Source organism: Calonectris borealis, chromosome 15, assembly GCF_964195595.1.
Source record: "Calonectris borealis chromosome 15, bCalBor7.hap1.2, whole genome shotgun sequence".
Classification (NCBI taxonomy): Eukaryota; Metazoa; Chordata; class Aves; order Procellariiformes; family Procellariidae; genus Calonectris; species Calonectris borealis.
Genome location: NC_134326.1, coordinates 11788357 through 11804631, shown reverse-complemented (window position 1 = coordinate 11804631; position 16275 = coordinate 11788357). Strand labels below are relative to the sequence as shown.

The window sequence follows — 16275 nt, the reverse complement described above, 5'->3', positions numbered from 1 at the left end:
TATTGTAGAATATGTTCGGATGTTCGGCAATAAGAGATATGTTTAGCATTTAGTACAATCAGAGCTAATCAACGTGGGTCAGCTCAGGTCTAATTGTGGATCGGAGTTTGCAAATGAGCAAATAATGAAGGTGTCTTGGCTAGGCAAAACATCTATCAGTCTGGATGCTAAACTGGTCTCCCAGTAAAGAAAGGTGGACTAAGCCAAATTTGTGGAGCCACTGTACAATTAGCATTGGGGAAGAATAAAGAGAGATGGGCTGCAGCAGCTGTGGCCTCAGTGGGCCATGGTATAAGGAAATGTCCAAACAGCATTCCTTTGCAACTGAAATGAAGAGGGCACAGCCTTCATTCCCTTGTCTGTTTGCAGGGGTCTGTGTGGGAAGCTCCTGAGCCTCATACTCATCTTCAGTTTGAGCGAGGGGAACAAGGGTCCCAAACTGGCAGACTGATCTAAATCCTGGTAGAGAAAAACTGACCGAGTAAAGCCACTGAATCCGGAATTACCAGGTCACAGGGATGCTCAGGCCACCTAACCCCACACCCCAATCCTGCATAGGAGAGCTGTTCTCATTGTGTGGGGACTCTGCCTTGTTCTGCTCCTCAGCTCTAGCGGGCACGGATGGTTATTTTATCTTATTTTGCAGTTCTGCCTGGGATCATATCACTACTGAGTGGGCTGCAAAGCACAAAAAAGTTTTTGAGGTGTACACCACATTTGAAACAAGCTTTTTAATAAGTTGATCCAGTTCGCTTTGCATGTCTAAGGTCCATTAGGTTATTTGAAAACTATGGTAAATTATTCCTCTGGCATGTATCATTTTCATCACTGTTGCGTCTAGAGTTCTCTTGCTCTCTCTAACCTTGTAGCAGGAGACATTCAAAAGAACAGTACCATCCCTTGCTGCATTTAACTAAACCAAGATATGACTCCTGGGGATAGTTTAATGGGGAAAAGAGCAGGAAGAGAACATCTTCTGCCAGCATATTAATGCTCCAAATTATGCACATCCTTCTTCATAAAGATGGTTTCATTAATTCCAAGTCAAATAATATTGATTCTCAATGTGACACAAAGACAGGTGATCACTGTAATCCAACTTGCAAAGCAATCTAAACAGCAGCTGAGGCAGGAGGGAATGGAAACTCTTGACAAGTGTTTTTGCCAAAGAGTCACCCTTATGAGCAGTAGAATAATACTTTTACTGGAGCCAAGAAAATTTAAACGTGCATAGATAATTTAAACAAGCCTTTTCTGAAATTAGAAGAAGAGGAAAAATGCTGTCTAATTTCCAGTTTCTTAAATTTCATTATTATTATTGTGTAAGTAGCTCTGAACAAACTGTTTCGTAGAGTACAAACTAACACATCACTGCATTTCTTGGGGAAATAGAGAGTGTATATGGTTTTCCAATAGGAGCAAAACTTTTCAAATAAGCTTTATTATTCTTACAGCAAGGTTATCTCCACACCAACCCTTAAAGAAACAAATGTTCAGAAAAGGGATTTTCTTAGCATTTCTCTTAGTTGTTAGCTTTATATATGATATGATATGTGCTAAATACGATATGATATGTGCTATATATATTCCACGTGTCCCATTTATCATTTTCATTGACGTATTCAGTTCTCCTATAACAAGTTGCTAACTTTCTACCACCTCCAATAATATGATGCATTACTGCCTTTCTTTGAATGTGTTAAGACTTGCCACTGTAATTCCTTCTGTCTCATCAGTGCATACGTCTAATATGTATCCAGGAACTATGCAGACTCTATGATATGGATGGTTTTTTTCCAGTGGAGAAAAATCCTTGCCCAAATCTCAAGGTGTGGAACAGAAGCCACATGGATGTGAGCTGAAAATTAATACTGATGATTCATGACAGAGAAAGTAGTTATGTCTCTTTTGGGTCAGACAATCAAGTGAGTCGAGCTCTCCTGAGAAACCTGTACACCACAAGGAGAGGAAGAAACTGCAGTGGAGTATCAATACTGTAATAAGATGCAGAAAGCCATAGAGAGATGCTGAATAATCTGATTCTTCCTGCGTAAATTTGAGTCCTGTAGTACCAGATCTTTCCTGAGTCAGACAATCTGACTCATTCTGTACAGTGCTTATGACTTCAATACATTTTCTGCCATGACAATCCTTTCATCTTCCCCCATGTAAATCCGAGACACTTTGTTGCGATGGACACATTCAGACAAGATTTTCTGCATCAGAGTTCTTTTTCAACTCTTTTCGCTGCTCCCCTGCATGTCAAGCCTGAACCACGTCCCCACTTGCCACCCACTGCCTCTTCAAAGCATGAGCACACACACACACAAACAATACACAAAACGCTTACTAAAAAGGAAGGACATCATTCCCACTAATTTCTGGAATCAACACTACAAAGCAATCCATCACTGAAAGCCATGTCAATAGGTACATCCACCCTGCTAGATAAGGGAGGACTAGGGAGCGATTTTTAGCACTGGATTATCCTGCTGGCTGGCTCTGTGGCCCTGTTTTCAGCTGTCTCAACAGCTTCTCAAAGACGAAACCTGTACATGGCTCCCTCTAAAGACTGGTCCTGATGGGAGGAGGATGGATAGGATGACACAAAACTGGGGTCTAAATTCATCACAGCTGTTTAACAAACTTGCTGTTAAACCTTATTACCCACCTTCCCTCTGCACACAATAGGAAAAAATAAGCTCCTCCATTTCATATCTCTTACCTTGTGCTATGGCTTAGGACAAATCCCTTTCTGGAGTTTCCTCTTTCCATATTGACTAAAATAGAAGCCTGAAAAATCTGCGTAGACTCATTTGCTGTTTTTAATGACTAAAGTTAGGCAAAATGGGTTCCACTCTTGAAGTGGCCTGTGTCTGCACTGTCTGTGCAGATTGCCAGCTGCTCCAGGCAGAGAGATGCCCTCCTTGGTATTTTGTACTGTAGTCATGAAATCCACTTCTTATGTGTGTTGATTGATATCCTGGGGACTTCAGAGATCATGCACAGCCATGGAAAAGCTGTCTGCGAAGTGCCTAGATAATTGCAGAATGATTTACAATAACACATGGAAAGGCCACTGCAGATCCAGCTATTACTATAGTGCAGCTCACTCCTCCAGCCTGGAGGGAGAGAAAATACACAAAACGTATCTATGCATTTGATGGCATGTTGAATGTTGTATATTTAGAAAAACAAGGACTCACATTGCAGCTGCTGTAGTGAACCAAACAAGCCTTTCAAAGGAGAAAAAAAAAGTCAAATCCATGATCTATAATTATAGCTCAGTCATTTATAAGGGGAGTGGGGCTATATTTTTCTAGCAATTGTGTTAACATATTCAGTGTAATATGGTTTAACATTTCTGCTTACCAGCTCTGCACCTTCTTTTTTGCATCCTCTTCTTTGCATCCCTATGGGACAGAGATACTTGGTACTGCCAAATTCTCAAAGGATTAAAACAGTGGGTTTGAACCTGCAATTCAGAAAACATTGTGGCTTCACAGGCAGCTCTGAAAGGCTCCATCAAAGGAGTAGGGAAAGCAAGCTCAGACAGGCTGGATAGCAGTCCCCTCACACAGAATTTCTAAAGGATTTTGCACCTACCTTCCGTATCTATAAATTGGAGAAAGGGTGAAACCACTGAAACAACAGAATCTGATGGCTGCAAATGGAAATTAGAAATTAGAAATGAAAGGCCAGGTTGTAATTGCTGAAGATAAAAATTAGGGCACCTGTTTGCCAAGAGTTATAGCAAACCCAATGAAGTAGGATTTCTTTCTAAAGTTGTGTGTACAGTAGGAATTACAGCACTTTCTTGCAAACCCTGAACAACATCCCATGCAGGGTTGCTCAGAGATGTCAGCTCAAGTCCTGGATGCCAAGTGGACATGTCAGGGCAACATTGTTTCTCAGCTAATCAACAGAATTCATTAACGTGGCACACCATGGCATTCGCAAAGCTATATTACTTCCAGTTCCACAACCAGAGCATATGAAGCTGGATGAGAAACCTCCTTGTCTCACCACATAGATATAAATATCCCAAAAAGCTTGTTTTGTATGAATAAAATTCTACGTTCTGAGATGAGCAAGTATTCAGAGTAGACCATCATAATGGCCCATAGTTCTTTAAAGTACATACCTCTGTACGTGTGAACAGTGGAGGATTTATCCATCTGCTGTACTCTGTATTACCTCCACCGTTCTCTGTCTCTTTTGATGTCCAATTTTCCCTAAAATATAAAATTTTTCACCACTTACTGACCTAATATATAGTCGCTAATGGGTGTCCTTACAAGGGCTTTGGGAAACATGAGGGCACTTGAATTTGCCTCCTCTTAAATGTGCACATTGCTGCTCTCAGTGGAACACAGGGACGTGCTGTAGCACATTACATCGGCTAAGGGAAAGATCCCACAATGTAAATGTGGTACAAGAGATACCACCAGCATGAGGGCATAGCCAGTACCTAAGGAGATAATGACACACCCTCACTAGCAGTGACACTTACCATGCCAAAAAACCTTGTCTGGGTTAAAGTTGCCAAATATTACACTACATTAATACGCATTACATAGTGTACATTACATTAGTGTAAATATTACATTATATTAATTACATTGCTATTACATAAAACTGTAGAATTCTAAGGCCAGCGTGCAGCACACCATCTTCCTTTGAGTGTATTACAGCAAGCACCAATGAAGTGTGCTTTGTAATGAGAAATACCAAATGCTTTAATATTACTTTCAGAATGAAAATCTGTTTTCATTTTCTGTCTCGATTGTAAGAATAAAATATTTCCCGTCATACAAAGCCAGAGCTAGTCTTTGGTTAGATACACTCTCTTATCCTTATAGAGGCAGATATGATAAAGAACACCGAATAAAGCTTCAAGAAATTAGCTGAAATATATTTTCCACTCTTCTTGTCCTCTCCATCTGTCCCTTAATTGTGGTCATAGCGACATGGTTCTAGCGGTGACCTGCTAAGCAAATAGACCTGTTTTTCTTCTGTGCTTCTATTCTTACAGCTTGTCAGCACCCGACCCTAGCAGGATCAGAAAAGATGGAGGAGGGAGAACAAGTCGAAGTAGACACAGGTTGTCCTGGCACATCCACACTTTCAAGTGACCTGATCTGTTTCTAAGCTCATTGCTTTCCTCTCATAGAGATCATGATGGGTATGGCTGACCTGTTGGTTTTTTAGTAAATAACTCAATCCATTTAGGTTTCCTTTTCTGTAAGATTGAGTTCAAGCTGAACAGACCTCAAGTTTCTTTTTCAGTTTCTTTATGGAGGTTAATGTGTAAGAAGAAAAATGAAGACTAGCTTGGTAGCTACTTTAGAAGTGTTCACTCACCTCAGCTGTGATGTAGTATAGAAAGTGATGGAACTTACTGGGGTGAGAAGAAGAAATGCAAAGAAATGAAATATTGTTGAGAGATTAAGGGGGGAAAAAAAACCCTGAAAGTTAAGCAGAGGTACAGCAAGTGTTTAGTCCTGCACAAATTCTCAAATACTTGTCTCCTACTGTGCTCTGAAACAGTCAATCCTGGTCTCGACCAGGTACCCTACTAATGAGTTCTCTGTTCCTACCTCTTACACCAACAGTAGATCAAAATCAAATTCACATTCTTTCACATTGTTAAAACGCAATGAATTTATTTAAGATGAATCCTTAACAAAGGGAGAAATAGGTCAAAAGAGCACAGTTGTAGCTCACCAATCCAATAAAACCTTTCAATCTGCTGAGTGAAATACCTCTGAGCAATGTTAAAATAAATGACTGGAGTCTTCCTGACAGAGAGAGTTTATATGCGAGATAATTTCAGCAGATCTGAAAGTCATCACAAGAGACATGCTTCTGTCTTTTAGTACAGTTGTTGTGATACCTTCCATGCCTCTAACATTTTAAATGAATGCACAGTAATCCTCAGGCTCCACACATCGAATTTGCCTCTGTGGGACCAAACCTCGGTTCTTTACCTCCTGCTGTTATTTTTGGAGGCAGTCTGTGCTTATTACAGTATTTTTTCTTGCAAGGTTATTGGACCACTACTAAACCAGAAGACGTTAAAGAGGGAAGGAGTAAAGAAGACAGGATCTAAGACAGCCTCAATTTTTAAGAGTTGGAAAACAGGTTTTGTGCAGGATCACTTTACTGTCCAGCCACTTACAGCGGAGCAGTTTGCATCTTCCTTGGAAAACTTGCTTTTGTCAGGATTTTGGAGGACATGCCAGCCGAAAGGGCTGTTCTTTTGCTCCTGGATGATTAAAAATATGCAGTCTTAGGGAGAGTCAGCTAAAGGGTCAAACAGAGAAAAGAAGGTGGTTCTTCATACATAGATAGTAGACCTGAGGAGCTCCTTGCCAAAGGATGGTAAGGATGTAAAAAGTCTACATGGCTTCAAGGAGGGAGACTGGGCAGGTACTCAAAAGTGAGAGCTAATGAGAGGTACTGGGCAGACAAATTGCACAGTAAGCTGACAAAATCCCCTAAACTAGCCTTCAGCTTTTGCACCTCTTCAATTCCAAACAGCTAAACTTTTTCTGAATCTCAGAAGATGACATCCATGCAATTTGAAGCTTTTTTGTTTTAGAGAAATTCAGTAAGGAATCAAGCATTCATAAGGAGCTAAATGATCTATTTTGACACAGCCATCATCCTTGCAGGATACACTTTTTTGGCTCAGAAAGTGTGTTTGCAGAATGGTTGTCACTCAGGAAGAAACAAGAGTTTATAAAAAATAATGTAAGTTTAGTCCCAGAGGCAATAAATATGTCTTTGGAATAATGCAGTCCTCAGAAAAATTCCTGAAACAAGGCTATCTAAGAATATGGGATCAGATTCCAGCATACCAGGAAAGTGGGAAAATATCTTTATATCAATAAGAAGAGCAATTAAAATCCTATGTCGGGTTTTGGAAGAAAAAAAAGTACAGTGTTTAAAAAAAGGCTAAAACATTATAATAGATTAATTCCACATGAATGACTACAAAAACAGATTGGCTTTCTACTGACCAAACTCTGTTTCCAAGTACTTGCTGCCGTAGACAACAAAAAATAAAAATCAGCAGAGAACTGAAAAATAAAATCATGCCAGTTTTTTTTTTTTTTTTTTGCTTGTGGCTCATAACTGCATGTAGCATCAATATAATTTTGTAAAAGCTTTTTGGACTGAGTTTTGGTGTTTTTTTTTTGTCTGGTTTCCCACCCTCTGACAAATACAAACATGTTGCAGCTTGTCTCACATCCTATATTTCAGATTCCCAGCTCTCTAAATCCCACGTTTCTGATTCTGTAAATGCATCTGCTATGGGAGCTGATGCAAGTAGCTGGAACCTCTTTTCATACTCTATAATCTAATGCACTTAGCGAGCCAATGAATATGTGTGAAAGGAGGGGCTTTCTGGCTAAGGGACTCCTTGCAGGGGAACAGCTGTTACAACGGCAAAACCTTAACCGAAGCCAGGCAAAGACACTCACATCTCTCAGTGGCTTTGTGCATCTAGGTCTGGCAAGACAACTCCCCCCCTTCTCTTCCTCTGTCTGCAAAGAGTGAGCAAACTAGCACAGAGAAACTTAAAGAAGACTGGATATCAGTTGTGAAACATTTCAACAGATCCAGAAATGGCCTGGTTCAGTAATATCTCCTGGTTTAATCACCTTGCTCTACATGAAGAACGTTTCAGGAGGTACTTAAACAGCACTGAGGATTACTTAGCCTTCCTATGTGGGCCCAGACGGAGCCATCTGTTCTTGCCCATGGCCTTGGTGTACACCCTGATCTTCGTTGTTGGGGTGGTAGGTAACTTCTTAGTTTGCCTGGTAATCCTCAAGCACCGGAACATGAAGACCCCAACCAACTACTATCTCTTCAGTCTTGCTGTCTCAGACCTGCTCGTGCTGCTTTTTGGGATGCCACTGGAAGTCTACGAGATGTGGAGCAACTACCCCTTCTTGTTTGGGCCCGTTGGCTGCTATTTGAAGACGGCGCTCTTTGAGACAGTGTGTTTTGCCTCCATCCTCAGCGTGACCACAGTCAGCGTGGAGAGATACATTGCCATCCTCCATCCTTTCCGTGCCAAGCTGGAGAGCACTCGCAAGCGTGCCCTGAGGACCATCGTGGTGCTCTGGGTTCTCTCTGTCCTCTTCTCCCTCCCCAACACAGGCACCCATGGCATCATGCTGCAGTATTTCCCCAATGGCACCCTGGTCCCTGGCTCTGCTACCTGCACTGTAGTCATGCCTATGTGGATCTACAACTGTATTGTCCAGATTACTTCTTTTCTCTTCTATGTGCTGCCTATGGGGGTAATAAGTGTGCTGTACTATCTGATGGGGCTAAGAGTAAGTCCTATTCCGACCGTGCTCAGTCTTGTGTGTTTGTGTCTGTATGTGTCTTTTAAGTGATTGCACCTTTTTCTTGCCCATCTGGTTTCCCCCACAAAAAGTAAAAGTATTTCAAACCTCCTAAAACAGGATAGGACTCCTTCTTTGGTGTAATCCCATTCTGAAATTAATATAGCTATGTTGGGGAATAATTTACCCCAATCTTTTTTTAAAAACTTACCATCACTGCCGCTCACGTTTGAATGTTACTTAAACGTCCAAGTCTGTAGACTGAGTGCAGCCTCTCAGAGATTTGCACCTTTGCAGTAGAGACTAGAAGGAAATAGACCAAAAGGAAAATATGAAAAGAGTAAAAAGGAGCAGGCTAGTGATTGAATCTTGTGTATTATTTGTTTTCCCTCTTCTTGTGACTGTGGAATTTCCATTGCATTACTTTATTTTTCTCCTTCCTTGGAGATGGTGATAATATTCAGTTGTTAAAACTCACAAAGCTGTCATAAACTGAAATGCTACCTTATTGCTGCAGCTAGCAAATTCAGCAATCGTTTCTTTATATAACTATGGCATAGTTTCACCACCAATTAAGGCTACCTTAGAGTTTATATTCATTCTCTCTTCAGAAAGTGAGACTAGTTTTACCAAGTATTCATCATTTAAATACATGGATAAAACAAGTAGTATCACAGCATTATAAAACTATGCAGCACAACACTGAAATGCACTGCTAATCATAGCGAGTCAATGACTTTTTTCTTCTCATACGTTACATATATTTTGAAAATATAAATCCTATCTCATTGCACTGAATATAACTTAAAGTTTAAAAAGCTGTGTCTGATCATATAGCAAGAAAGGGATGAAATATGCTAGTAGAGATGAATGAACTTACTGAATAATGTGTAAGAAATTCAACCAAACCTCTGGTGGTGTATATATCATTTTGTTGTGCTGGCTGATATTTACTTTTATCTGAAACTATACAGAAGCAATTTTTCCTTACCCAGGAAAAGCAACAAGGATAAATTGCCAGAAATCCATAGCATACAGCAGATCTTTGAAGCAATGAATGGGTTAAATTATCCCCACTGCCCAGCGGCTGTTGTGGGGTCTTTACATAGTTTCACTGAAAATTTTGCAAAATAAGACCTGAAGGGAGGAAAAAGTGCTGAAAATATAGCTGTTACAAAAAGAAAAAGAGAAATCCCCAAACTAATAAAAAGAAGTTTTGAAGATTGCAATAACTTCTATTTGTGGCAGCAGATATTCCTAATCTCCATCCCAGAAGAGAAAGTAGGTACCAGACAAGGGCTGCTCCCCCAGCAGTGTATTCAGATACGTTCAAGCTGTCTTTCCTAAGGGCTGCAATATTTGTTGTTTATGCCTCTGTTTTTCTGTATATCCAATTCAGACTTCCAAATTTTAAACAACATCCATCCTGGGTATATCTGCATTGCGCTCCAAACTACACTAGGCAAGATAGTTTCATTTTTTCAACAGAAATTGTAGAAGAATGGTGTATATATATAATTTTTCAAGAGAAGACACTTTCTATCTACTCACAGAGGATGAAATCTATGAAGCTTCAGCAACACTCCAGAATCTCCTGAGTGCTCACAGACTGTAGTGGTAAAGCTCAGAGTTGATCCAAAGGTTGTACAACAGCTCAAATTCAGCAAACAGACACGTAGCCCTTCCAAGTCCAGGCTTTGTGGAAAGGGCATTTCCTCGCCAAAGTTTCTCCCTCAAGCTTTGCCAGTGCTCAGGAGAGCCTCAGGATGCAATACAGAAGGAAACGTGTGACATGTTAAGCAGCTGGGAGAAGGTAGCAAACATAGGTCATATGGTAACTGAGCTAATTTTTAATTTTATTCCTTGCAAAAAGGAAAAAATATATTTGTCTTTTTCACTAGGAAATTTATTGCCAACAGATCCATCAGGTTGATTACCTCATGATCAATCACCTCATGATCTACTTGGATATAATTTTAAGGCTTAAATACTACAATACTACTTTAATACTACAATGTTATGGTGAATAGATAGTTCTAGCATTAGTGTAAAGGAGAGGACACTGATGATTACACTGTAGTCTCATTAGATTTGATTGTGGAAGCTTCCTGCTGCCTCTTTCATGGGGGCCTCATCACAGGTGCCTTTAGGACCAATCCTTAAATCAGCCAGGCTCTTCTTTAAACCCAGTTCAGCTGTTGGCTACTGGTTGCAACCTATAGCCAAAAAGATGAGGAGGAAAAGGAGAGGGAGAAAATGAGAACATTGGAAAATGGCTGCTTGAGGAAGCTAATCCCTGAAGCACTGATAGAGATGGGGTGGCATTGCTTGGGTAGAAGCCTGCATTGCAGCGGGATACAGTGCAAGGTCTCCGTCCATTTCTTTCGAACTGATCTCTAAAAGGACACAGGGATAGGTGGTTATCACTTGTTGTCTAAAAGTCAGACTCTATTTAATAAGGATTTTTGACAGTGAAGGAAGAGACAGGAGAGTCCAGAGACTTATTTATCCCACCTACTTCAGACATCTGTGAGGGGATTTAGATGATCAGATGGGACTAGATTGACCTCACTCAGGCAGGACGATTCTTCTGCTAAGAGTTCCACACTTCTTTTACTGTCACTTCCCTTCAGTAACACATTAGACACACTGGTAATTTTTATTTCAGCTGTCTTTGAATCAAGACAACTTATTCTTGCCAATGCACAGCTGGTCCAGATTTTATCATCAAAATCTATTTTGCCCCCTAAATGCCCAGTTGTTAAAACCAGAATCATCTGTGGACAGTGACTGCCTTTGGCTAATTTCTGCAGAGCCCAGCACGCTCCTGGAAGAGTCTGTCCCCTTTCCATGGAGGTTGTTCAGCAAACCTTACACCCACTAACACATTTTCCTTTGCAATGGGGGTGAGCTAAGAGTACCCAGGCTGCAGTTCCGCAGACAGGTGGCAACTGCTGCAGCCAAATCACTGCATGCTTTAGCACAAGCCAGGTGGTTTTTAAATAGCAATTTTTCCATCAGCTGGAGAGAAAGTTTGGTCACTACTTGTGTCAGACAGGACAAGGAGCTTACAGAAAACAGTTCTGCTTTTGCTGAGTGGCCTCTCTAGGTTTGCCTGGGGATAGGTGAGGTCCTAATTTCACTCTGTCCTTTGATTTCTAGTATGAAATGCTGTAGCTAATAAAGATGTGGGGGGAAAATCCAATTTTCAGCTTCTTGCTCCAGACACTTTTAATTCTCTTGCAGTGAATGGGTAACATTCATCTCCAGGCAACCCTACATAGCCTCATACATCCACAGTGATGTAAAAGTAACCACTACCTTGGCTGGAGTTCTTCCTCTGTCAAACCATTGTCATGAACTCGTTTCTTTTTTTTTTTTTCCCCTTCCTCTTTGTCATAACTCATTGTTTTATTAAATTGCAACTGCTGAGTTATTCTTACTAGTTACACCTCCATCTATTATAACTTGAGGCTAAAGAGGAGCCTTATAGCATCATCAAAATGACAGGAGGAAGGTGAAAAATAAAGATACATGTGTCTCTGGTTTATTACAGCATCAGAGCACTGTATTCTCTGAGGCTTTGGAATATGCCTGGAATAGATTACTGTTGAGACTGAAAACCGCTGAAGGGAATCTAGGGATTTTAATCAATCTGAGCAGACATTTATCGCTAGATGTGTTTCAAATCAACTGAGCCTCTTCCTTAAGCAACTGTGGCTATGACTAAAAGTTACAAAGGGAATAACATAAAACATGAGAGGCTTAATTGCACTATAATTGAATATAATTTGATTTACTTGTGTTTCCCTTTTATGGATTTTCTGAATAAATAGAACGTTGAAAGAAGGTCTCATTTGATCATCCTTACAGAAAAGTATTGTTAATCAAAAATCAAGAAACAAAGTCACAGTGTAAAAGGCAAAAGAAAATGGCACAACTAGCATGTTTTCACAAGATTTTCACAAATCCAGATTGATTTCTATTTTTTCCCTCATCCCTGATATTTTTTCCCATGTAATTAAAAGTTTTGTTTCCAGTTTCTCTCAGTTGAAAAAAACATCACTCCAAATCTGTTGGCTAATCAGAAGTTCCCACTTCAGGAAGCTGGGCCCAATTATGCATTCTCCATAGATGATTTCTTTAATAATCAAAGCAATTGTCCTGATTATCTAGCCCTGGTCTTTTCATCACCAAAGCACCAGTGCTCTCACTGTAAGCGTATTGGGGAAGCATTTCAGGGAGAATCAGATTATTATTCTTCATTTTTTAGAAGTCCAGGAAAAACTACTGGAGAAAAAAAAACCACCTTGTTGTAATTGAGAAGTATATGGCTGAATCTGTGCATATCATGCACACCGGCGGTCTGCAAGACAGCATATATGGGTTTTGTTCATTGGATAGATTGAATATCAATTAGTCTAAACAGTCAGGGCATGAAACGTACTCCCTTGAATTCTACAGGAATTTTTCCAGTGATTACAGCTGTGTTTCACTGAGGTCTTTGGATATTTTTTGGATCATTGGTTTGTGCTTAATTGTGGGGAACCCTTTTAGGAAAATAAACAAACAAACAATATTTTGCTACAAGATAATATAATGCCTAGCAAAATACTGTTGAAATGGAACACAAACTGTGAACCAAATATTGACTCATTGAGAAAGGACAAGTGGAGAACTGAAATACACATTTGCTGTAAATATGCACTCAGATGCATAAAATCTGCAGATGATTGTTTTGAACCTAAAGCTTCAATGTTTCCCTAGACTAAAACTGAAATTTAAATGTAGATTTTTTTCAGTGAGTCCTGAGTTGCCCCAAATTTTGCCTTTTCAAACTGCAGCTATGAAAATATCAAACAGGCTATGTCTGGTGGGCATGTCATCTCCTGTCTAAGCTCTCCTTCGGTTTCCCTCCTTTTGCCAGTTGAAAGGAGACAAATCTTTGGAAGTGGAGGAAATGGCTGTGAATGTTCAGAGACCATCCAGGAAATCAGTCACCAAGATGTTGTGTAAGTAATGAGTCCTTCTGTGTTTTATTTACCAGGGACAAGAGGGTGACCAAATCCTGAAGAGTATCAAGTAAATTCACAGGATACAAGAGTTATGAGATGAGTAGCTGTGATCAAAAAAAAAAAAAAAAGGTTTATTGCTGTTTTATGTGGACTTAAAGGGCATAGGAGAGAAACACCATGGCTAACTATCAAAAGACTCAGAAGGCAAATTTTCCTCCCCAGACGAGAGGAGGTTGAGGAAACCTACGTGGCAGATACTTGCGTGGCAACTCTCTAATATCCCTCACTCCAAACCAGACTCTTGCAACCCTCTAGGGAGGATCCCTCTTTTTCAGAGTGCAAATAATCTTGTACGTTTTTAAAGAAGGATGTACATGTGTTTTGCATCACACCACGAGTTCTGTTCATAATCAGGAAGTCCTGCCAAGCCACATACATCACCTACTGCTGACTTAACCACTTAGACCTTCCCAAGAAAAAGTCGGACTTAGGCAGACTTGCACATTGTGTAGCATTCAGGAGAATTTGTGCTCCAACCACCCTGAAAGCACTCACATCACTTCCTAATTTAGGGCTGTCTTTAAGGTAAAGATCACCTTGCTACTGAGATGGTGTTTATGCAGGAAACATAAATCACCTTCAATATTTTCTGCAACAGTATTATTCTTTTAGGCAGCTTAAGTCACCTTCTGAACTAGGAAATTGTACTTTGAAGTCAGCCTGATTTTCTGTGCCCCGTGACTGTGACCACAGATGTTCACAGGACCCAAGTCTGGAATGGGTTTGCAAGAGTCCTTACCAGAGCCAGCTCAGGCCAAGTTGTGCGTGGAGGCAAACTCTTTTTCTTTCATGCTGAACAGTGCACCCAGACCGACTTATCATCAGTGCATGGTTCCTATAGCCTTATCCTGCTACGTGATGTACAAATAGTGTGTAGGGGAAATTAACTCCAAGGCACAATGGAGTCAGTGTGTCCCAGGTACCACAGATGAATCCAGCGCTCTCACTGGCAGTTTCTTCATTAGGCTCTGTTCATGCCACAACATTACCTGGCTGTTGCCTTCTCTGTTTGAATGTCATTCTATGTGCATGCATTGAGATATCCAACACAGAAATCAGTGGAAAGTTTGTTCTTTTAGCTGGTAATGTTTTTCAGTAAGCATTGCAGAAAGACAGAAAGGATGGCAAAAGTTTTGAAACGATGAATAAAAATTGTATATTTAGTCTTTCATCCATCTTTCTGAACTATGTCTGCTCTGTACAGGCTAGTGAGCCAAATCATTCCATAACTGACTTGTTTTTCTTTTCCCCTTTCTCCATGCTAGTTGTCCTTGTGATGGTTTTTGCTATCTGCTGGGCTCCATTCCATATAGATCGTCTCTTCTTCAGCTTTGTTGTGGAATGGACTGAGCCTCTGGCTAATATATTCAACTTAATTCATGTGGTGTCAGGTAATGCTTTCTTCCTCCACTTGCACAGGGGCTGGGAAAAAAACGTAATTGTGAGTGGTTTACTTGAAATATGTAGTCATTTATTTTGTAGGTGACATGAGGCATGCATGGAAAAGTTCTTGGAGTCTAGCAGACAGTGACCAGAATCGTGCCAGCTGCTTTTCCTTCTTGGAAATGTTCAGAAATGAAGTCTGCTGTCATTCAGCTGCTTTTAATGAATACACAGCAGCAGGCATCATCCTCCAGAGGGTCTCTCAGACAAACAGAATACCTTACCAAATGGCAAGACAAAAGACTTACATACTGCTTAGAACTGGGTGATATAACCAAATGTTTATGGTCCTGCTAACCATAAAATGAAGGCCTTTTCAAAGAGGAATCTTATTTTCAGTCTGCCATGGGAAAACACTAAATGTGGCCATTAGGCAGCTCAGCCAAATCCAATCTTGTGCAATTGTCCTGGTGTGTTGTAAGACATTAGCTCCCCTCGGCTGGAGGTTATCTTCTGACAGCTTTGATGGGGGCACCAGCTGTGCAAATCCTGCTGTGGGGATGAGGGCTGTGCTGGAGGCAGGTCAGTACAGCTCAAGAGAGAGCTGGTTCCTGAACAGCTGGAGGTAGTGAGCTCCAGTTAATACTCTCTCCCTTTCCCTGTGTGCTGCAGTGCCTGAGCTAGCCTTGATGAGACATCCATCTCCCTCTGCTTGGACGGTAACAGGCAGAGATGTGCTGTCACTGCCTCCATCCTTGCACCCAAGCTTGGTGGAGCACTACAGGTAATGAAGAGATTTTCCTCTTCTGAGATTGTTCCACACAAAAATGAGGTGTCTCTCTCCTTTCCCCCACCCTTGTTATCCTAGGTGTTTTCTTCTATCTGAGCTCTGCCGTGAACCCCATCATTTACAATCTGTTGTCCCAGCGCTTCAGGATGGCTTTCCTCAGTGTGATCTCTCCTTGCTGCAAGCACTGGGACCCTAACCATGCCACCAGCAGGATTCCTGCCCAGCAGAGCATCTTTGTGGTTGAGGACCACAATCTCATGGACTCTGCTGAAGACACAAGTCTCCCTGGCACCCACAGGACATCTATCAGCAGTTCTCAGCTCTCCACTGGTCTGTGACTTTCTACGTTGTGATCCAGGTGAGAAAGAAGTTAAAGAAAATGTCTTTAAGAAACAAAAAGAGAAAAGACCCTCCTAAAAGACTGATTTCAGCAAGAAGAGCTTACAGACGTGTCTTGTTGAATGAATGAACGAGGAGACTGTAATTAGCAGGTGGTTGAGAAGCATTGTATTACCCACAAGCTAATAGGAGGGCTGGAAATCTCAGCTTACTGGCTGCAAGCTATGCCAGCAAAGAACTACTTTACGAAAATGAGACACACTCTCAACGTTACCAGCACAGGAGGGAGACACAGCTTATCCAAGTCTCACCGAATGGCTTT

The 16275-nt window shown here is 40.9% G+C and overlaps 1 protein-coding gene across 1 annotated transcript; it reads left to right on the top strand.

Annotated features, from left to right (window-relative positions):
* Positions 1–7131: 7131 nt before the first annotated feature.
* Positions 7132–15952, top strand: NMUR2 (neuromedin U receptor 2). Its single transcript, XM_075163885.1, has 4 exons — positions 7132–8354; positions 13294–13378; positions 14707–14832; positions 15693–15952. Exons 1-4 carry the CDS (start codon positions 7635–7637, stop codon positions 15950–15952), a joined length of 1191 nt encoding a protein of 396 aa, XP_075019986.1. The 5' UTR covers positions 7132–7634.
* Positions 15953–16275: the final 323 nt, after the last annotated feature.

What these genes read in the sequence shown, in the direction of transcription:
- NMUR2 (XM_075163885.1), top strand. Translation starts at nt 7,635, where the DNA reads ATGGCCTGGTTCAGTAATATCTCCTGGTTTAATCACCTTGCTCTACAT. An exon ending in ACTATCTGATGGGGCTAAGA is followed by an intron (nt 8,355 to 13,293) that starts GTAAGTCCTATT and finishes TCCTTTTGCCAG; the next exon opens with TTGAAAGGAGACAAATCTTT. An exon ending in ATCAGTCACCAAGATGTTGT is followed by an intron (nt 13,379 to 14,706) that starts GTAAGTAATGAG and finishes TCTCCATGCTAG; the next exon opens with TTGTCCTTGTGATGGTTTTT.